At 48.6% G+C, this 16,355-nt stretch overlaps 10 protein-coding genes across 10 annotated transcripts; 4 read left to right on the top strand and 6 right to left on the bottom strand.

Moving 5' to 3' along the window:
* Window positions 1-1,684: 1,684 nt before the first annotated feature.
* LY89DRAFT_692008 (uncharacterized protein) lies at window positions 1,685-2,482 on the top strand (the record flags this gene model as incomplete). The annotated part of the gene is made up of 1 exon (XM_018216452.1): window positions 1,685-2,482. A coding segment is annotated over one exon (156 nt), but the record flags the coding sequence as incomplete, so codon positions are not given.
* LY89DRAFT_692007 (uncharacterized protein) lies at window positions 2,472-3,016 on the bottom strand (the record flags this gene model as incomplete). Its single annotated transcript, XM_018216451.1, has 1 exon — window positions 2,472-3,016. A coding segment is annotated over one exon (162 nt), but the record flags the coding sequence as incomplete, so codon positions are not given.
* A 240-nt stretch (window positions 3,017-3,256) lies between these two features.
* On the bottom strand, window positions 3,257-3,699 carry LY89DRAFT_372159 (uncharacterized protein). The gene has a single exon (XM_018207064.1). The coding sequence runs from the start codon at window positions 3,590-3,592 to the stop codon at window positions 3,272-3,274; it is 321 nt and encodes a 106-aa protein (XP_018061601.1). The 5' UTR covers window positions 3,593-3,699; the 3' UTR covers window positions 3,257-3,271.
* A 193-nt stretch (window positions 3,700-3,892) lies between these two features.
* LY89DRAFT_692005 (uncharacterized protein) lies at window positions 3,893-4,322 on the bottom strand. The gene has a single exon (XM_018216450.1). The coding sequence runs from the start codon at window positions 4,220-4,222 to the stop codon at window positions 3,980-3,982; it is 243 nt and encodes an 80-aa protein (XP_018061600.1). The 5' UTR covers window positions 4,223-4,322; the 3' UTR covers window positions 3,893-3,979.
* A 1,138-nt stretch (window positions 4,323-5,460) lies between these two features.
* On the top strand, window positions 5,461-6,639 carry LY89DRAFT_569344 (LIP-domain-containing protein; the record flags this gene model as incomplete). The annotated part of the gene is made up of 1 exon (XM_018208573.1): window positions 5,461-6,639. A coding segment is annotated over one exon (1,179 nt), but the record flags the coding sequence as incomplete, so codon positions are not given.
* A 941-nt stretch (window positions 6,640-7,580) lies between these two features.
* Window positions 7,581-8,800, top strand: LY89DRAFT_692004 (uncharacterized protein). The gene is made up of 3 exons (XM_018216449.1): window positions 7,581-7,813; window positions 7,864-8,183; window positions 8,257-8,800. The coding sequence occupies exons 1-3, from the start codon at window positions 7,661-7,663 to the stop codon at window positions 8,525-8,527; spliced, it is 744 nt and encodes a 247-aa protein (XP_018061598.1). The 5' UTR covers window positions 7,581-7,660; the 3' UTR covers window positions 8,528-8,800.
* A 1,113-nt stretch (window positions 8,801-9,913) lies between these two features.
* LY89DRAFT_692002 (ATP-dependent RNA helicase mrh4, mitochondrial) lies at window positions 9,914-12,219 on the bottom strand. Its single transcript, XM_018216448.1, has 2 exons — window positions 10,230-12,219; window positions 9,914-10,063 (listed from the first exon to the last, which is right to left on the bottom strand). The coding sequence occupies exon 1, from the start codon at window positions 12,170-12,172 to the stop codon at window positions 10,325-10,327; it is 1,848 nt and encodes a 615-aa protein (XP_018061597.1). The 5' UTR covers window positions 12,173-12,219; the 3' UTR covers window positions 9,914-10,063; window positions 10,230-10,324.
* A 148-nt stretch (window positions 12,220-12,367) lies between these two features.
* On the bottom strand, window positions 12,368-13,096 carry LY89DRAFT_790014 (PUA-like protein; the record flags this gene model as incomplete). The annotated part of the gene is made up of 2 exons (XM_018223325.1): window positions 12,368-12,921; window positions 13,033-13,096. The coding sequence occupies 2 exons, from the start codon at window positions 13,094-13,096 to the stop codon at window positions 12,584-12,586; spliced, it is 402 nt and encodes a 133-aa protein (XP_018061596.1). The 3' UTR covers window positions 12,368-12,583.
* Window positions 13,097-13,397: 301 nt separating this feature from the next.
* On the top strand, window positions 13,398-15,439 carry LY89DRAFT_790013 (nucleolar complex-associated protein 3; the record flags this gene model as incomplete). Its single annotated transcript, XM_018223324.1, has 1 exon — window positions 13,398-15,439. The coding sequence occupies exon 1, from the start codon at window positions 13,412-13,414 to the stop codon at window positions 15,437-15,439; it is 2,028 nt and encodes a 675-aa protein (XP_018061595.1). The 5' UTR covers window positions 13,398-13,411.
* LY89DRAFT_790012 (uncharacterized protein) lies at window positions 15,422-16,200 on the bottom strand. The gene is made up of 3 exons (XM_018223323.1): window positions 16,016-16,200; window positions 15,837-15,966; window positions 15,422-15,776 (listed from the first exon to the last, which is right to left on the bottom strand). Exons 1-3 carry the CDS (start codon window positions 16,052-16,054, stop codon window positions 15,586-15,588), a joined length of 360 nt encoding a protein of 119 aa, XP_018061594.1. The 5' UTR covers window positions 16,055-16,200; the 3' UTR covers window positions 15,422-15,585.
* Between the last annotated feature and the right edge of the window lie 155 nt (window positions 16,201-16,355).

Below are 16,355 nucleotides of genomic sequence, written 5' to 3'. Positions count from 1 at the left end.
CCTGGCCACACCACCTAAGGAACTCGTGGACGTCTGTAAACGTCCGCTGAGACTGCTCTTCTAGCCACTGCTCGGCCCCGCCTCCGTGGAAGATGCCGTAGTAGAGCGGCATAACAATGTCCGCGTAGAGGCAGCTCTGGTAGTTACTTTCTGGGTCCGCGCACTGACAGACGGCCTAGGGATTATAGCACTAGTAGCACGCGTGGTACAGAGTAATCCACGGCCCTCTTCCTTGCTTCTAGTCCTTAACACGATTGCGAGCCTTAAAGAACTCGAACCGACGCTAGTACGTAGGGAAGGCGTGGTCCCAAGCATCGCCGAATGCCTTGTAGAGCAGACACGTGCCTTGAACCGCAAGCAGGTCCTCCTGGTACCGGCTTAGCTCGAGGTCGGCTCGGCGCCGCTTCTCCTGGATAGCCACACTGCTAGTATACTGGAGGGCCGGCTCGGGAGACGGAGCGGGAGACGGAGCGAGAGCTAGGCCGGCGCTGCATACATCGCATACAACGTCCTCGTCATCCTAACACTATCGCTAATACGGCTCGGAGTCGAGGTGCTCACTCAAGCATACCCGGCGGCAGTCCTAGCCGAGGAGATAGCGGTGCAAGGCTCTTCTCTCGACCATAGTACTCTCAGCGGCTTGCGGCTTCCATGTAGGTGAGAGGAGGACCAGCGAGTACGCCTCCTTTCCATCCCGCCCGGCCCGACCAGACTCTTGGGCGAAGTCGACCAAAGACGACGGCTCGTTAATGTGTACAACTAAGCGAACGTAGGCATAATCGAAGCTAGCGCTTAGTGCAGACGTGGCTACGATGTACGGCTAGTCCGAGGAGGCAAGCCACATTCTTAGTAGCTCCTTCTTCTGCTTAGCTATGCCTGTATTAGCTATGTACTAGGAGCAGCAGAGTAGCTCGGCTAGTGTAATAGCATCGTCTTTTGTCCGAACGTATAAGATGATCTTATTTCGAGCCCGATCCAAGAGCTAGCTATTCTCCTACGCGTCCCTTGCCCTCCGCGCGCCCTCTTCGAGCAGACTCCCTCGCCTAGTGGCCCGCTATACTATATAGAACAGATTTCGCCGGTTTGTCGATACTTGGATTACCTTAGGGCTCACTAAGTTGTTCTGCTCTTCAAACGTAGCTTGTATTGTCGGAGGTAAAGTAGCTGTTAAGTAAACAAACTACGTACGGACGTTGTGGATTAGGGCGAGGTCAACTATAGCCTAGCGATAGTCGGACGCTGTAATAGTCAAGTGAGCCTCGTTAAACACAATGTAGCCGAGGTCTTGCGTAGCCGCGAGCTTGTGGGCGTAGGTCCGAAACTGTTCCGTACATACTACTTCAACTATAACAAACACTAAGGGTGTATCTCGCTGCTCGCTAGGCGACTACACCAAGTGATCGATCCCTAACTCTCGGACTCAGCGGAGGAGGTCCCCTCGCAGAGACACGAGTGGCAAGACCAAGATCGTCACCCTAGCATTAGGGAGGATACAGGGCAGCATAAACAGCAGGCTCTTCCCTTCGCTAGTAGCTATAATGACTACCACTTGCTTAGTCTATGACATAATAGTAGTTATAGCCCGCTTTTAGGCTACTAACTTCCACTTTAGCGTGTTATCCAGGTATAGCTTTCTTGCACTCTTTAGTAGAGCCGCAGCTAACCACTTCTTCCGTGGCCGGTAGATCCCCATAGCGATCTTCTTAAGCATTTGCAGACCGCTAATGTCTTTACTATCCCGCTTCCTTTTCCTAGCAGGTCCAAGCAGCTAGTTAAGCCCCCACAAGTCCTTCCACAGAGTTGAAGCACGCAGATTCCGGCGGATAAAGCTATCTCATATATTCCCAAAGTTAGCATTATGTTGGTTTGCATATGCCCGGTTAATAGTCCGTATACTATAGTTCCGCTGCTTGGTTATAACCCGAATGTTAGCCTCAATCTCTTTGGCATCTTCGTCGTTAGCCCTATCGTCAACCTTAAAGCACCTAATGTTAGCTGCAAACTTAGTTTTAACGATATTAACTATTATCTGCCACTAGTTGGCTATGTGTAGCCTAGGGATGCTAGCCCGACTACACGCCTGCTCCATGCACCGCGTGAGCCGGTTGTTAGCCCAGACCTTCCCGTCTTACCACTATAAGTACGGAGAGATAATAGTATGCGGGGCAGACTAGCGGAGGAAGACCTAGCGGAGCGGGATGACAACTACCAAGTAGTCGAGCAAGAGGTCTCCAACGGGTGCAGGCAAGAACCGGATATTATCCTTAAACTTGCCCGTCTACTGCTAACCTTTGTGGTATGTAGTGTGCAGCATAACTAGCCCGTGCTTAAGGTAGACGTTTCGCCGCCGCTAGGTGTTACGCCAGGTGACAGAAAACAGTTCACTCTCGCGTAGAGGCTAGCCAGAACCTATGTGGATTAAGACTAAGAGCCTTTTTAGGAACTCGTTAGCTATAGCCTTATACTGCTCAATCGCCTTCCCTCGCCAGACCTTAGCGCCATCCGCAGTAGCATCTAGGAACGAGTCCCACAATAGCTTTGAGTCTTGGATAACGGTTAGTAAAGACCTCACTAGCGGCTTTACTAGCTTAATGTTCTCCCGGTGCTGGCCAAAGAACCAGCTAAAGGCATCGGCGTCTAAGTTGTCCTTTAAAGCCCAAGTACGCATCCGCGGGAGGTTCTGGGCCCCGAATATTAGCTCGTCGTAGAGTAGGTGCTAGGCCTGCTAGAAGTCGGAGAGTAAGAGCCGCGGCATGTGATCTATATGCAAATCAACGTTCCGGTAGGTCAGGACCTTCTCGTCTATATCCCACTGTGCTTGGTGCGGCCTAACGACCTCCTTCGAGACAGTAAACAGTAGTAAGCGCCAGCCGAGGATCTCGCCTATAGGAGTCTCGGTGTCCTGCTTTAAGAACCGCCCGCAATACTGCTCAATGCGCTCGAGCGTATTACCTAGCTCCGCCTTCTCTAAACAGGCGCTAGCGTAGAAGATGATTAGCTGCACAACCCAGATCACACTAGACAAGCAGCTGTTGTAATTACCTAGTTCCTTCTAAGTCTTAGTATACGGCTTAACGCTAAGCATAGCACAGAAGCTGAGCAGTGGGGAGCTGTACCGATTGCCTCCAAATTCGTGGCAGATTAGCGCCATTAAGAGGACGGATATAGCATCTCTTAGCGCAGGCCGGTCCTACTCGACAGCACTTTGGAAGGCCGCTTCCCACGCCTTCTCCTGGGCATCCGTGAGCTAGATGCAGCTCTCAGGGGTCCGCTAGTCGTCGTCGGCCGTGGTGAAGTGGCTGCCGCGGTAGACGACCCGGTAGCAGAACGTTAGGAACTGCTTCCAGTAGCCGAAGTTGGTCTTAAGCGTATTAGGCTCCTTCTTGGGGTCGAAGGCGCGTATCTTCTGCCCCGGGGCAGCGCCAGTATGGAAACGGCTCAACGCTAGCTGCCGTGGCCAGGTCAGCATATAGTCTGGGCCGTCGAAGCACCAGCTATGTGCCTCTGAGAAGATTTCGTCTATGACCTCTAGCATTAAGAATAGCTCGGGCTCGCTCTCGGCATTCTTTGGCACCGCAAAAGAGGTGTGCATCTCGTCCTTCTTCAAGCCCCGTGTGTGCTCCTCGATGCCCGTCCGTCGAAGCTACGGCACCACAGCAGATTTATAGCTACCGAAGCCATGAACGACGTTGGCTTCTGCTTTGGCATCCTCCTCTACAACCGCTACGTCCTCGCTAAGCTGTTTGAAGAAGTCTGCCTCCCTTGGATCTAAGCTCTTTGTGCCGGCGTCTGCGGCTCCTTTGGCGTTATTCGCCACGAAATACCGGATGTACTGCTTTTCGGCGAAGAAGGTTTGTAGCTTGCACCTCCGCCAGAGGGGGCTCTTCTGATGTAATGCAGGCTTCTGCTGGTGTGCCTTGGACACGTGTAGCTGGATGGTCTGGAGGCTCTGTGTGAGGCCCGCCGAGCACGTCAGGCACTAGAAGCCATCCTGGAGCCGTAGGCCAGCCACTACTTGGGTCGGTACGGCTACTTGCTCCGGGACCAGCAGGCCGTAGGTTGCAAAGAGCTCGACGAGAGCCTTCAACGGTGCACCTCGCAGGTAGTGCGGCTTCTGCCTGAGGTGTCGAAGCCAGACGCTGCGTCCGGGGCGTAAACAGACCCCGCACTGGGTGCAGAGCAGCCCCTGCCACTCCGGCTTGTAGAGAAACCCGTCGCTCATAGTCCGTCCGTAGGCCGCCCTACCCTAAGCCGTCGCGGAAGACGACGAGGCCAAAAACAGAGGTCAGCGACCGGCGCTGGGCAGCACATATTATGGTGAACTTATCATAGTGGACTGGTCCGTGCATCCCCCCCTGATCCAGGGTCATTTCGCTTCGGGAGCCGCATAGTTCGCCATAATAAGTCGAATTTCTAGGGGTAGGGACTATTTCAGTGTCTGTTTGGCTCGACTAGCTGATAACATTATAGTGTTTCAATTGGCAAGCACGTATCGTTTCGTTGGGCCAGTCAGACATTGGATTTTCAATAATTTCAACATGATCATGAGAGGGGGTCTAGTTGGTACAGCGATAGAGGGGTGCGAGGGCTTGGTTGCTGCTGATGAGTGATGGGCATTCCGGTACACCAACCGCAACAGCTATCAATTTCAACTGCGTTGCATTCGCTACCATACTTAGGAATGGATAGTTATAGCAGAGACCCGCAAGCACCTACGCAGCGAGGGCCCGTGATGATTGAAGGAGATAATTTGAGCATTAGATGCTTGCAGGGGGTTTTTTCGTGCATAACTTTGCGTCTTCCAGCGACATACATTTTCTTTCTTGTGCATTAATTAGCTTCTAGACGCACGCCAAAGAATTGTAATGAGATGACGTAGCTCAGAGGAACATTCTATGATTTTTGCGGGGCTCGCTTTTAGTTGGCAAATCTGTCAAGTCAAGAGCTTCAGGTGATAGGAGTGCAGATCGGAGTTGCTATACTCCACCCCTTAATCTATTTTCCTTGCATTTCGGCTCGGTCTTGCATCCTCCAGATTCAGGGGTTCGCCAGATAAGCGAGGTCATGCGTCGCCTTGAATCAAATGAACGCAATTTAAGCGGTGGACTGGTAGAGTGCAACCCCGGATTTATTCTATCTGGCATCATCGAACGGACGAATATCTGTATATATTTTCTGCCTGAATGAACAACAGATGCGTTCTTTCCACATAGCCTGTAAGCCATGAATTGACCAGAGATTGCCGAGAAATGTATTCCGATTTTGGGAATATATTTGTTCGGTGTCCTCTTTCTTGAGAATGAAACATCTCATCAAAGAAGAAACATTGCCGCTATGCGATTGTTCTTTGTGCTCGTGTCTTGTTGGAGTCTTCTTGTGCCTCAAATCTTCGCTTCCTTCTTGCCTTGTCCTTTCCACGATAGCAATTATCTCCTTCAACGAGATGGAAACTCCTCTTGGCTTCTCCCAGTCCCAACTCAAGATCCATGGTTCAGCCCACCGACTGGCTGGGAATCGACAGCACCTGGTACTGCTATGAAAGTACGGTACTCTCCGTACAGGAATATCAGTATTGGAGACTGCGCGGACACATTTCAGGTGCTGTTTCGCACATCAGACACCAACAACAATGCTTCTTGGGGTGTCACCACCGTATTCATTCCAGCATCGCATACAGAGTGTAGCTCTACACAACCCCAAAATTGTTCACGCGGCCTGGTCACATACGAAGTCCCTTATGACAGCGCTGATCCAGACGCCACACCAAGTTACCTTTTACAATATGGCGAACCTTATGGAGAGATCTATGAGCTTCTGAAACGTGGATGGTTTGTCAACACACCCGATTACGAAGGACCACTTTCTAGCTACTGTGCTGGAGTCCAATCAGGGCACGCAACTCTTGACTCGATCCGGGCTGTCCTCCAAGTTTCTCAAGAATTCGGACTCAATGCTTCTACAGCTCGGGCTGCAATATGGGGCTACAGTGGCGGAGCATTGGCTTCTGAGTTTGCTGCTGAGCTTGCTGGAGTATACGCCCCAGATCTGAAATTGGCGGGCGTTGTGCAAGGTGGCACTATCCCAAACGTCACCTCAGCAGGGAACAAGATGACTAGTAAAGACACAGCTGGGCTGGCTATAGCTGGTATCATCGGTATCACAAGTCAACAGCCAGCAGCAAGGAAATACCTGGACAGCGTTCTAAGGAACACAGGATCATTCAATTCAACCCAATTTTATACTGCTACAACCATGAGTGGTTCACAGGTCCTTGTCGCTTTCGAAAACCAGAACATCTCCGACTACTTCTACAACGGAACTGAGGCCTTGGCTGCCCCAGTTCTGGTAGATGTATACAACGACGATGCTGTGATGGGTCATCACGGAGTTCCAAACATGCCCATGTTTATATACAAAGCAATCCACGATGAGATGAGCGCGGCAGCTGAGACAGATTTATTGGTCGATAGCTTTTGTCAGCAAGGAGCAAACATTCTCTATCATCGCAACAGAGTTGGTGGTCACAACGAAGAGCTTTGGCAAGGGCGCGGGAGAGCTCTCGCATACCTTTCTGCCGTGGTGGATGGCACAGATGAGATAGATTATCCCAAAACAGGCTGCTCGATCCAGAATGTGACAGTTGGTGTCAATGTAACATTGGTAGATCAAACTGTGTTAGAAGGGTCAGTTATGAAAGACTACGAGGCAATCACTGTCAATCTTGTGAACGTCACGGTGTTGTCTAATGGATCAGTACTGGTACCGACGTACAATGGAACTTATACCATGGTCAACCCGGCTACTACAAAGAGGTTTGTTTTGGACATGTTTGAGGTGGTGAAGAGATGGTGGTTCTCTGCTAGAAGCATACAGGGAAGAAGCGGGGCTGGAGGCAGAACCCTGACAGATGCTCGAAACAGTCTCGATACACTTGGGGCGACGGAAGAGCTGTACTCTCAAGGCTGGCTTTCGACGGTAATAAATAAGGTGGAGGAGATCTTTTAGTACCTCAACTAGTGGGAAGCGCAGAAGTAGTTTCTTCGATCTCAAGAAATATTACACAAGTCGCCCAAAAAAATGCCCCTTCAAACCTTTGTGTTTCAATATTCTTAGCTGTTTCTCGATTTTTTGAAGATGACCTTTCTCAAGAGGGACAACGAGATCCATGTTAGAAAACAAGAATTTCTTTGGAAATAAATCCTTTTCGGCATCCGTGCTTGGCCATGTCGATCTTTGCCAAGTCATCAAAACGGGTCTCCAGGTAGGCTCACCACAAGGCAGAACTCTGGTCATGCGAGTTATCGGGCAATTACGCTATTGAATCCTCGCCAATAATTTGTTTTCATTACTTTCGACTATGAGATTCCTTTGTGGCTTTCAAGCTTTCTCCTGATTGGCCTCGAGCTAGCCAATCTTCCACATTTTAGACTTGGCGGCTGAGCCTCGCGCCCGATTCATCTTTTGTGCAACTTATGACTCTCATTTCCGGGACTAAGGCTTGATCCGTCGGGAGATCTGCCTTGGCGTTTTGAGGCTGAAAAGTCGCCAACAATTTATATCCAGCCTTGTCCAGACCAAAGATTTGAACTACCAACCTTTTCCACGGTGCTGAAAGCTTTCACAATTTCACAGAATAATTGCGCCAGATAATCTCGAGAACATGGAAGAACACAATGGGTCTACTACACGGACACCTGTGTGGCTTCCAATCGTATTTGTTGCGCAATTTGTTCTTGCAGTGATCATCCTGGGTCTCTCCGCCTACATCATTCATGGCCTATATTTCGACACGATGGGATTCACGATCTTCACTGTAAGTTTAGGGTCTTCTCCAATACCACCTGGTTTTCTAACTTGTACCAGTCCCTCTTGACATGGTTTGTCGTTGTTTATAATTTCACTACCATCTATGTTGGATCCCTGAAGAGGTTCCGCATTCAGTATGCAGTGCTGGGTATCGATGCTGTTATGATGATCTTTTGGCTTTCAGCAATGGGGGCCTCTGCGGCACTGCGTGCCTCTTTCAAGTATAGTGTCACAATCGATGGTTGTTACAACGATGGCTCTCTGGTAAATTCTTCTACGTGCGTAGTGGAACGAGGTATGGAGAAAAGGGCAGCTGTTGCAACCTCAACTGGGCTTTCAGTCTTGAGCGCGATTGCTGGTTTGTCTGCCTTGGAAATGTAAGTCTAAAACCCCAACATGACCTAGGAGGTTTGAATACTCAACTAACTGATATCAACTAACTGCTTGCAGGCTACTCTTATTTGGATGTCTCGTTTTCAATGTGCTAGAGTGGAACAGATCCAGAAAGCAAGCGTCTACAACTGCCGACACTCCACAGAAGGAACATGAAGGATATCAAATGGAAGCGTCTCAGCAAGTTTATGAGCAATCTTCTCAAGCTGATGCGCACCATGAATCATATGGCCAGGCTCCATATGGCCCGCAGCCGATTCCGCTGCATGAGCACCGAACTTCGATTCAACCACCAACGGGATATCAGCCAAACTTGCCTGCATATTAGAGCATTGGAAGAAGGGGCATTCGACGACGAGGTTTTCACTTGATAAGTGCATGCTTTAAAGTGGGGAAACCAAGGAACAATGTCTCCGTTGGTGGATGATTGTTAGCAACTTGCGCATGCGGGGCTGCTTTTCTCGTCGAGACATGGTAAACCTTGTTTGGCTGCGAAGATGGTTTGATTGCGCGGTAATAATAATCTAGGAGAGAAGATACAATTGGGTGCTGTTATAGTTTTATCCCGGCATCGGAATGTGAACGTCGTTGCCGTTGATCACTCCAATTTCCTCAAAGTGATGCTGAACTGTGCTCTTCAGGATAGTCATGAGACCATTGAGATGCAATAATTTCGTGTGTAGCAATCCCCATTTTGCAGATCACCTCGATCTGTCAATAACAATATCGAGCAATTTTAATAATGCATCTTTCAAGAAATAAACATACATGGTGCAAGTATCAGACCGAATCAATGATGTTCACTTGATCCATCGCAAAGCGAACACATGCAAGATAGCATAGACCCAAAAATACATTCTTCGTGATCTGCTTTCAAACCGCATCTGTGCTAGTAAATAGAGCCGAGCTTGAGGAGCTGGAGCCGCTCATTGACGTAGAATTCGTAGCGTTCGTAAAGTTCATCGAGCTTGAGAAAGCCAGGCTTGATGACATTGATGAGCTCCAAGTCGTCGATGAAGCCGAAGACAAAGAGGCCGGTAGGCCACAAATTCCAAACTCTGGTCGGCAACCATCACCGCAGAAATCAGTCCCATTGCCACAATAGTACGAGGCTGAACAACAGCGCCCGAATCTACCCCCAAGACATGAGACACCATTCCCACAGCTACCATCCATGCTAGTGCTACTACAATAACCATATTCGTCTTGACATCCTATGCCGCAGTAGAAAGCGTTATGGCCACAATCCCCTTACTCTAAGTTAGCAGACTTTCGTCTCGGATGACAAGAGCTGACACGAACCGGACGCCGAACAGCAATTACCCCAAGTACTTCCCAAGCACGTCTGTCCAGTTGTTTCACCACAAAGGCCATTGGCCGCAATCGCAGTTGGAGTGTACCAAGCAGCAGTGCTGACTTTGGTCGACAATTGCAAAGAGGAGGCCGATGATGTTAGGTCTATCGTTGTGCTCGACAAGGTGGTATTAATGAGAGTTGTCGACGCCGTCAGAGTTGTTGAGATGCAAATTGGGACTCTGGTGATGTCCAGGCCGGTGCATGAACTGATCGAAATCGAAGTGGTTGTCGAGAAGCATGACTCAATGATGGTTGATGATTCAACGACTGTAGAAGTCTGAAATGTTTCTAGTCTATCCGCTGGGATCGACAGGTCTGCAAAAGTCGCAACAGGAAAAGATATCAGCAAAATCCATCCCCAGGCCATTCTCATAATTTGCTCAGAAAAATCGCTGCAGAAATCGTGGAGCTTTGTTGACAATTGTCAAGAATGAAGCTTGTTGCTCACCGGAATGTTCTTCGGCCCTGGAATGCTTCGATCGGGAGTAACCGCGCAGTAAGACACGGCCTGGAAGTCAGCTAGCTGCTCACAAATGGTGCAGAATGTAAAATTGATAGCAAGTATGAATCAGACGAGTTAATAACATTTTCAAGGCGGCAACGAAGCGCAACATCAACAGCTAATATACGAGCATCATATGTCAGATGAAACCGACAGGAACACGACTACTCACCTTCAATGCAGTCGCTGCTTCCAGGGGATGCTCTTGATGTCATTTTGTACATTATCATACATATACATACGCATCGCAGACGCTAGAGAGGAATTCTAGATGAGGGCTTGTCCCTTGAACATACCCTCCTTGACTTCCGCAACGACATCTCTTCTATCGTTCTTTCCAACCAGTACAATACCTCTTCCTCGTCTACCCATTCTCCCAGTCCGTCCCAGTCTATGAATGAAATCTATGGTTGAATGTGGTACATCATACAAAATGACATGCCTCACTGCAAGCGTGTCAATACCTCTAGACCCCAAGTCTGTAGTGACGACGACCTTGACGTTGGGCAGGCGACGTTTAACAGGCGGGGCTTCCTGCCCAAGTGGAACATAATTTGGCTGGTTGTCTGAGAGAGATCCTGGATGAGAATCTTTCGCGGTAGTAAGTGGAGTTGAGGTTGTAAATGATGCCAACATCTCCGATTGTCTGTGATCCGAAGTATCTCGATTTAGTGCAATAGCGTCAATGCCCTTTGACACAAGATAGCTGGCAACTTCTTCAGTCTTCTCTCGTTCATTGACAAAGACGAGAATCCTCTTCACATCCATCACTCCCTTCACAGGGCCGTCATGATCAGCAGCAGCTTTGCCAATAGACCAGATGGTATCTGCACAGGCAAGATCCTTCTTTCCATGATAGGGCAGTTTCTCAACATCCACAACACCAAGCTGGACACGACGAGGGATTGCATGTAAATTCGGTGTCACCAGGCGTCGAATTTCTGGAAATCGTTTTCGTAGGTATCCGTCAAGACTTCGAGGAATGGTTGCCGAACAGAGAATGAGTTGCTTTAGAGATGGCGTTGATCGATCAATGATCGAAGATGTCAAAGGGGCAAAGCCGCGATCCATCAATGAGTCAGCCTCATCAATGATGAGATGTGTGACTCGAGATAGGATATTTGGGTCGGAGTCTGCAATGGATGCAAGCAGATGTGGGGTCGATATCACAATGTCGATGCCTTTAGGGGAAAACAAGCGATTCCTAATCACGGTTCCACTAAATTGAGCAGATATCATGCCAGAACGATACTTGACTGTATGTCCAAAAGATTTCACAAGATTTCCCACTTGCGTAACCAATTCGGAAGTAGGCACGAGTATGACAGCTCGTGGTCGACCTGTAGTTGGATGTGGCATGTTTGACAGGGGAGGCGATACCAGAGTTAAATCGTTCTGTCGTCTCTTCTCTTCTTGTAGCGCTTTCTCATATTCTTCCACTTCTGCGTCCTCTGCCTCAGCAATTTTGATAGCGTGGATTGTAGGAACCAAATAAGAAAGCGTCTTTCCAGACCCCGTCTCCGCTGCAATGAGGAATTGCTCCATTCCAGCTTTCTTGCTTCTTCGTGCTGCTTTCTCCTCTAGCAGAGCTGGTATAGCAATCTTCTGCACTGGTGTAGGAGTAAGATCGTCCATCCCCTGCAAGGCTTGTGTAAGTATTGACTTCTTGACGGATTCGAGGAGGTCGAAGTTGTCAAAGGAATCCACTTGAGCAATTCGAGCTCTGATTTTCACGCGCTGATCGTATGAGACCGGTGCTAATGCACGCTGCATCTTCAAGGCTTTGAATCCTCGTTCTTTCTTCCCATCTTTTCTCTCGGTCCTGCCACCCTCTGGAACTCCTCGTATGCCAGCAACCTTCAAATTCATGCCTCCAAATGGACCATCTTGTCGCCGCCTTGCAGGTTTCTCCTGGCCAGATTTCGAGTTCGAGGATTCGACTGTTCTTGCTGGAGAGAGGGACATTCGCGAAGGTCTTCCATTGTCCCTATTGGGCTTGTGCTTCATCTGCAAGCCTGCCGTCTGCTGAATAGGCCATTGAAAGACGGAAAGTCCCGTCTTCTGCGTTGCTCTGAAGGAACAGAGCAAGCATTTTGAGGTTGTCGGCCGGAGCATTGTAGAGAGTCAGTCTGTGCTATCGCATGTTCGACCGGCGATGTATTTGTTGTCTGATGCAAGATCTCTGAAATTTGAGGTGGGAAGGATTTTATTTTTTCCGGAACACGGTATCACGTGAAATGCTGGAAAATGTTCCTTGGGAATTCAGAAAGCAGAAGCACTACAACATTGATATGCATCTCTTATGGGTATCTGGATATAATTGATTTCATGATTGAAAGTGCCGACATGCCAGGTATCCCTTGGAAGCAGCAGTATACCTAGGTAGCTAGAATCTGCAGAAACCCGATTTTGATATCAGAACACCGTAGAGTTCCAGAGACCAACCCAGCAGACGCCCAAAAGCTATCCAGCGCCATAACTCCAAGCAATGCCATCGATTTGATTCATACCATCGCGAACAACATCTCAGCTTGTGGCAAACAGGGTATCTTCGTCTCTCAAGTACACTCCACAATCCTCCTGCCTGAAACATGTAATACCTGTAGGATCTAACCGTCTCGCCTCTTGTGTGCTTCTCGCCGTAACTCCAAAGCCTAATCGTGTATCATTCATACTGTAGACAACCATGCCTTGGTGCTCCGGGCAATCCTCCGACCATCTTCCCACATGTGCTTTCACAATATGACTTCCGTAGAGGAACGGCATTTCTCCATAGGCTTTCACCCACACTTTAAATCTGGCATGCTCTGCGAGAGGAAGAGCGGAAATATGTAATAGAAACTTTCCAGTCTTGGTAAACTTCCCTGAGAATTGTTAGAAGTGCAGAGCCAGAACTAGGAGGAGGCCTACCTAAACATATTCCCAGAGATAACAGCTTGTCTCTTGATATCGAGGTAGCCAGATTGGCAAGTGACAGTCGGACGTAATAGCATCGCGATTGATGAAGACGAAAGACGTATCGATCAGGGTTTGGGCCATTGTGAAGAGGCGCGATGAGAATTTTGAGAGGTTCCAGTATAATTCGCAAGCTTCGTGAAGAGAGTCTGCGTCTCGGTCTCTGTTAAGGGACGCATCTTGTTGCAAAATCAGCCTCTCGGTGGCTATTAATGAGTGATCTTGAAATGGTGTAGTAGTTGTGGTCAAGCATCGAATTCGAACTCCAGAATATTTCAATGGCGGGGATGGAATTTTTTTTCTCCGCGGCCGCACCTGCGGCTTGAGCGGCCGCGAGGTAGAAAATCAATTTTTTGAATTTCCAGAATGCTTCATTCCACAACAAAACCGCAACAAATTATGGCCAGAATACCAGCAGTCAAGCGGCGAAAGCTGACACCTCCTAGGACTGATGGAGAGGACTCATCACCTTCGACCCTCGAACACGAACCCGAGCAGAGCACATTCTTTCAACAAGCCTCGAGTTGGAATTTGGAGCAGGACTACGAATCGAGACCTCGAAAAGGAAGAAAGAAGGAGAAGGAGAGTACCCGACTGCCAATCAAAACTTTTGAAGGGCTGGTTCAGCAAGCAACACCGGTTGAGGATGTAGACAGTGATCTCGAATGGCTTGGTGCAGAGGAATCCGAGGAAGAGGTCCAGGAAGAAGTCGTGAAGAAGCCCAAGGTCCCTGTGAAGCAGCAGATCCTAGAGGCACAAGAGGAAATGGCACGAATTGCTCTGATGGTTACACAAGAAGATCCAGAAGAGCATGTGGGCGCCTTCAAAGTCCTGTCACAGTTTGGACAATCACACAATATCACAATCAAGAAACTGGCATTGCGAGTTCAATTGGCAGTATATAAAGATGTTATTCCAGGCTACCGAATACGACCCCTTTCGGAAGAAGATATGGAGACCAAAGTGTCGAAGGATGTTCGAAAATTACGAGCATATGAGCAGGCCTTGGTTGGAGGGTATCAGGGATATGTTCGAGCATTAGCAAAGTTGGCACAAACTTCTGGCGGATCTAGAGATGGTGGTGCTAGTTTGGCCAGTATTGCCATCTCCTGCGCATGTGCACTCCTGGTGGAAGTCCCTCATTTCAACTTCCGTGTTGACCTCCTGAAAATTCTTGTTGGGAAGCTCAGTGGTCGGAGGGTTGATGATGACTTTGTCAAGTGTCGAGAGACGATCGAGACATTGTTCCAAGTCGATGAGGATGGCACACCCTCTTTGGATGCTGTGTCGCTCCTAACAAAGATGATGAAGGGAAGAGGATACCGAGTCGATGAGAGTGTGCTAAACACATTTTTACACCTGCGACTATTGTCCGAATTTTCTTGGAAAGCCTCCACGAATTACATCGAGAAGCCGAAATATGATGACGATTCTGGTGGTAAAAAGATCAAGGAGAAGAGAGTGTTCAGAACCAAGAAGGAAAGGAAGCTTATGAAGGAGAGAAAAGTCGTGGAGAAAGAGATGAAGCAAGCCGATGCTACAGTCAGCCATGAAGATCGAGATCGAATGCAGTCCGAAACTCTGAAAATGGTATTCGTCACATACTTCCGCATCCTCAAAATGCGCTCACCGAATTTGATGGGTGCTGTCTTGGAAGGTCTGGCTAGATATGCACATCTCATCAACCAGGACTTTTTTGGAGATTTACTTGAAGCATTGAAGGATTTAACCGGTCACGCTGAGACCGGCGATGATGTAGAAGATGGAGATGGAGATGGAGACGAAGATACTGAGACGACCAGAAACTTGACTCGAGAAGCGCTTCTCTGCATCATCACCGCATTCGCATTACTCGAAGGTCAAGATGCTGCGAAAGCCCAGGCATCACTCAGTCTCGACCTGAGCTACTTCATCACGCATTTATATCGCACACTTCACGCTCTCTCCCTCAATCCAGATATTGAACTCAGCTCCAAGTCACTTCACCTCCCAGATCCCAACGACCCTTCGTCTCTCACCACCTCCAAAAACAAGGTCAACATCCAAACAACAACTGTCCTGCTCCTTCGATCTCTCACCTCGATCCTCACCCCCGCTCTAGCAGCCCGAGCAGTTCCACCATTGCGGATCGCCGCTTTCACAAAGCAACTCCTTACATCGTCACTCCACCTACCAGAAAAATCCTGTCTTGCTATGGTGGGGCTACTGGGAAAGGTAACGAAGACACACGAAAAGAAAATCGCATCTTTGTGGAACACCGAAGAGAGGAGGGGAGATGGAATGTTTGATGCGCTTGGTGGAGAAGTTGAGGGCAGCAATCCATTTGCTGCGACGGTGTGGGAAGGAGAGTTACTGCGTAAGCATTTCTCTCCAGCTGTCAGAGATGGTGTCAAGGTTATGGAAAAGAATATTCTTGGTTTGAGATAGGATCAAGAAATTAAAATGATACCCTGCTATGATGTGCTCCAACACACAATTTTCACCCATTTGAATGTCCCACATTTATCCAAGCACCGTTCTTGACCAAACACACCCGGAGTCGGCTCTTGCCATTTTGCTCTTCCATTCTACCTTCATGACAAGTTTTTCGAGTCTTTAGCACCGATCACAATCTGACCGTCTCCATCGACTTGCGCATGAGCGATCCTACACAACTGATCGGCAAAGACCCTGTCATGCGTCTTCTGCCTTTTCCAATCCAAACTCGTCAAGGCCGAGAGCGAGATTGAAGATGCATTGATTATGATACCCGAGATCGTGAGTCCTGAATGATGGTAAGCACTACTCCCTAAGATAACGTGTAGGGTTGATTGATAAAGCTTACGTCGTTGGTGGCTGATATCCTCATGCATCAAACTCGCAATTGCGCTCAAAATCAGGCCTGCCACGGACAGGGAAATGGAAAGAACGACGACGAAGCGTTTCCAGAATGAAGCTGTCAGAAGAAATGCGTCCTGAAATGATCAGCGAATATTGTGAGCTCATGAGATACGGGGATTTTACCTCTTTTTCTCGCGTTGTACCTTCCCCGACTGAAGCCATCGTGTCGCGTGTGCAAGCACGTGCTCACAATGTTTCTCTCTACACAGGTAATATTCCTGCGGTTGACGATCTAAAAGCTTACGTATGTAGCGCTGGAATCAAACTTATTGATAGGAATGTAAGTTATGAGGCTGAGAATAACAGTGGCATGCTCTGCCTCGCGTTTGGATGTCTCAGAAATGGGCACAGGGGGTACGACACATGATCCTTGCTTGTGACTCTGTGCATGCTTGGCGATGCATGGATCCGATGATTACACAAACATTTTTCGGGATCTTCAAATTATATCGAGAGAAGAGAT

The sequence above is a fragment of the Mollisia scopiformis genome (assembly GCF_001500285.1).
Source record: "Mollisia scopiformis unplaced genomic scaffold LY89scaffold_38, whole genome shotgun sequence".
Lineage (NCBI taxonomy): Eukaryota > Fungi > Ascomycota > Leotiomycetes > Helotiales > Mollisiaceae > Mollisia > Mollisia scopiformis.
This window is presented reverse-complemented; position numbering and strand designations above follow the sequence as displayed.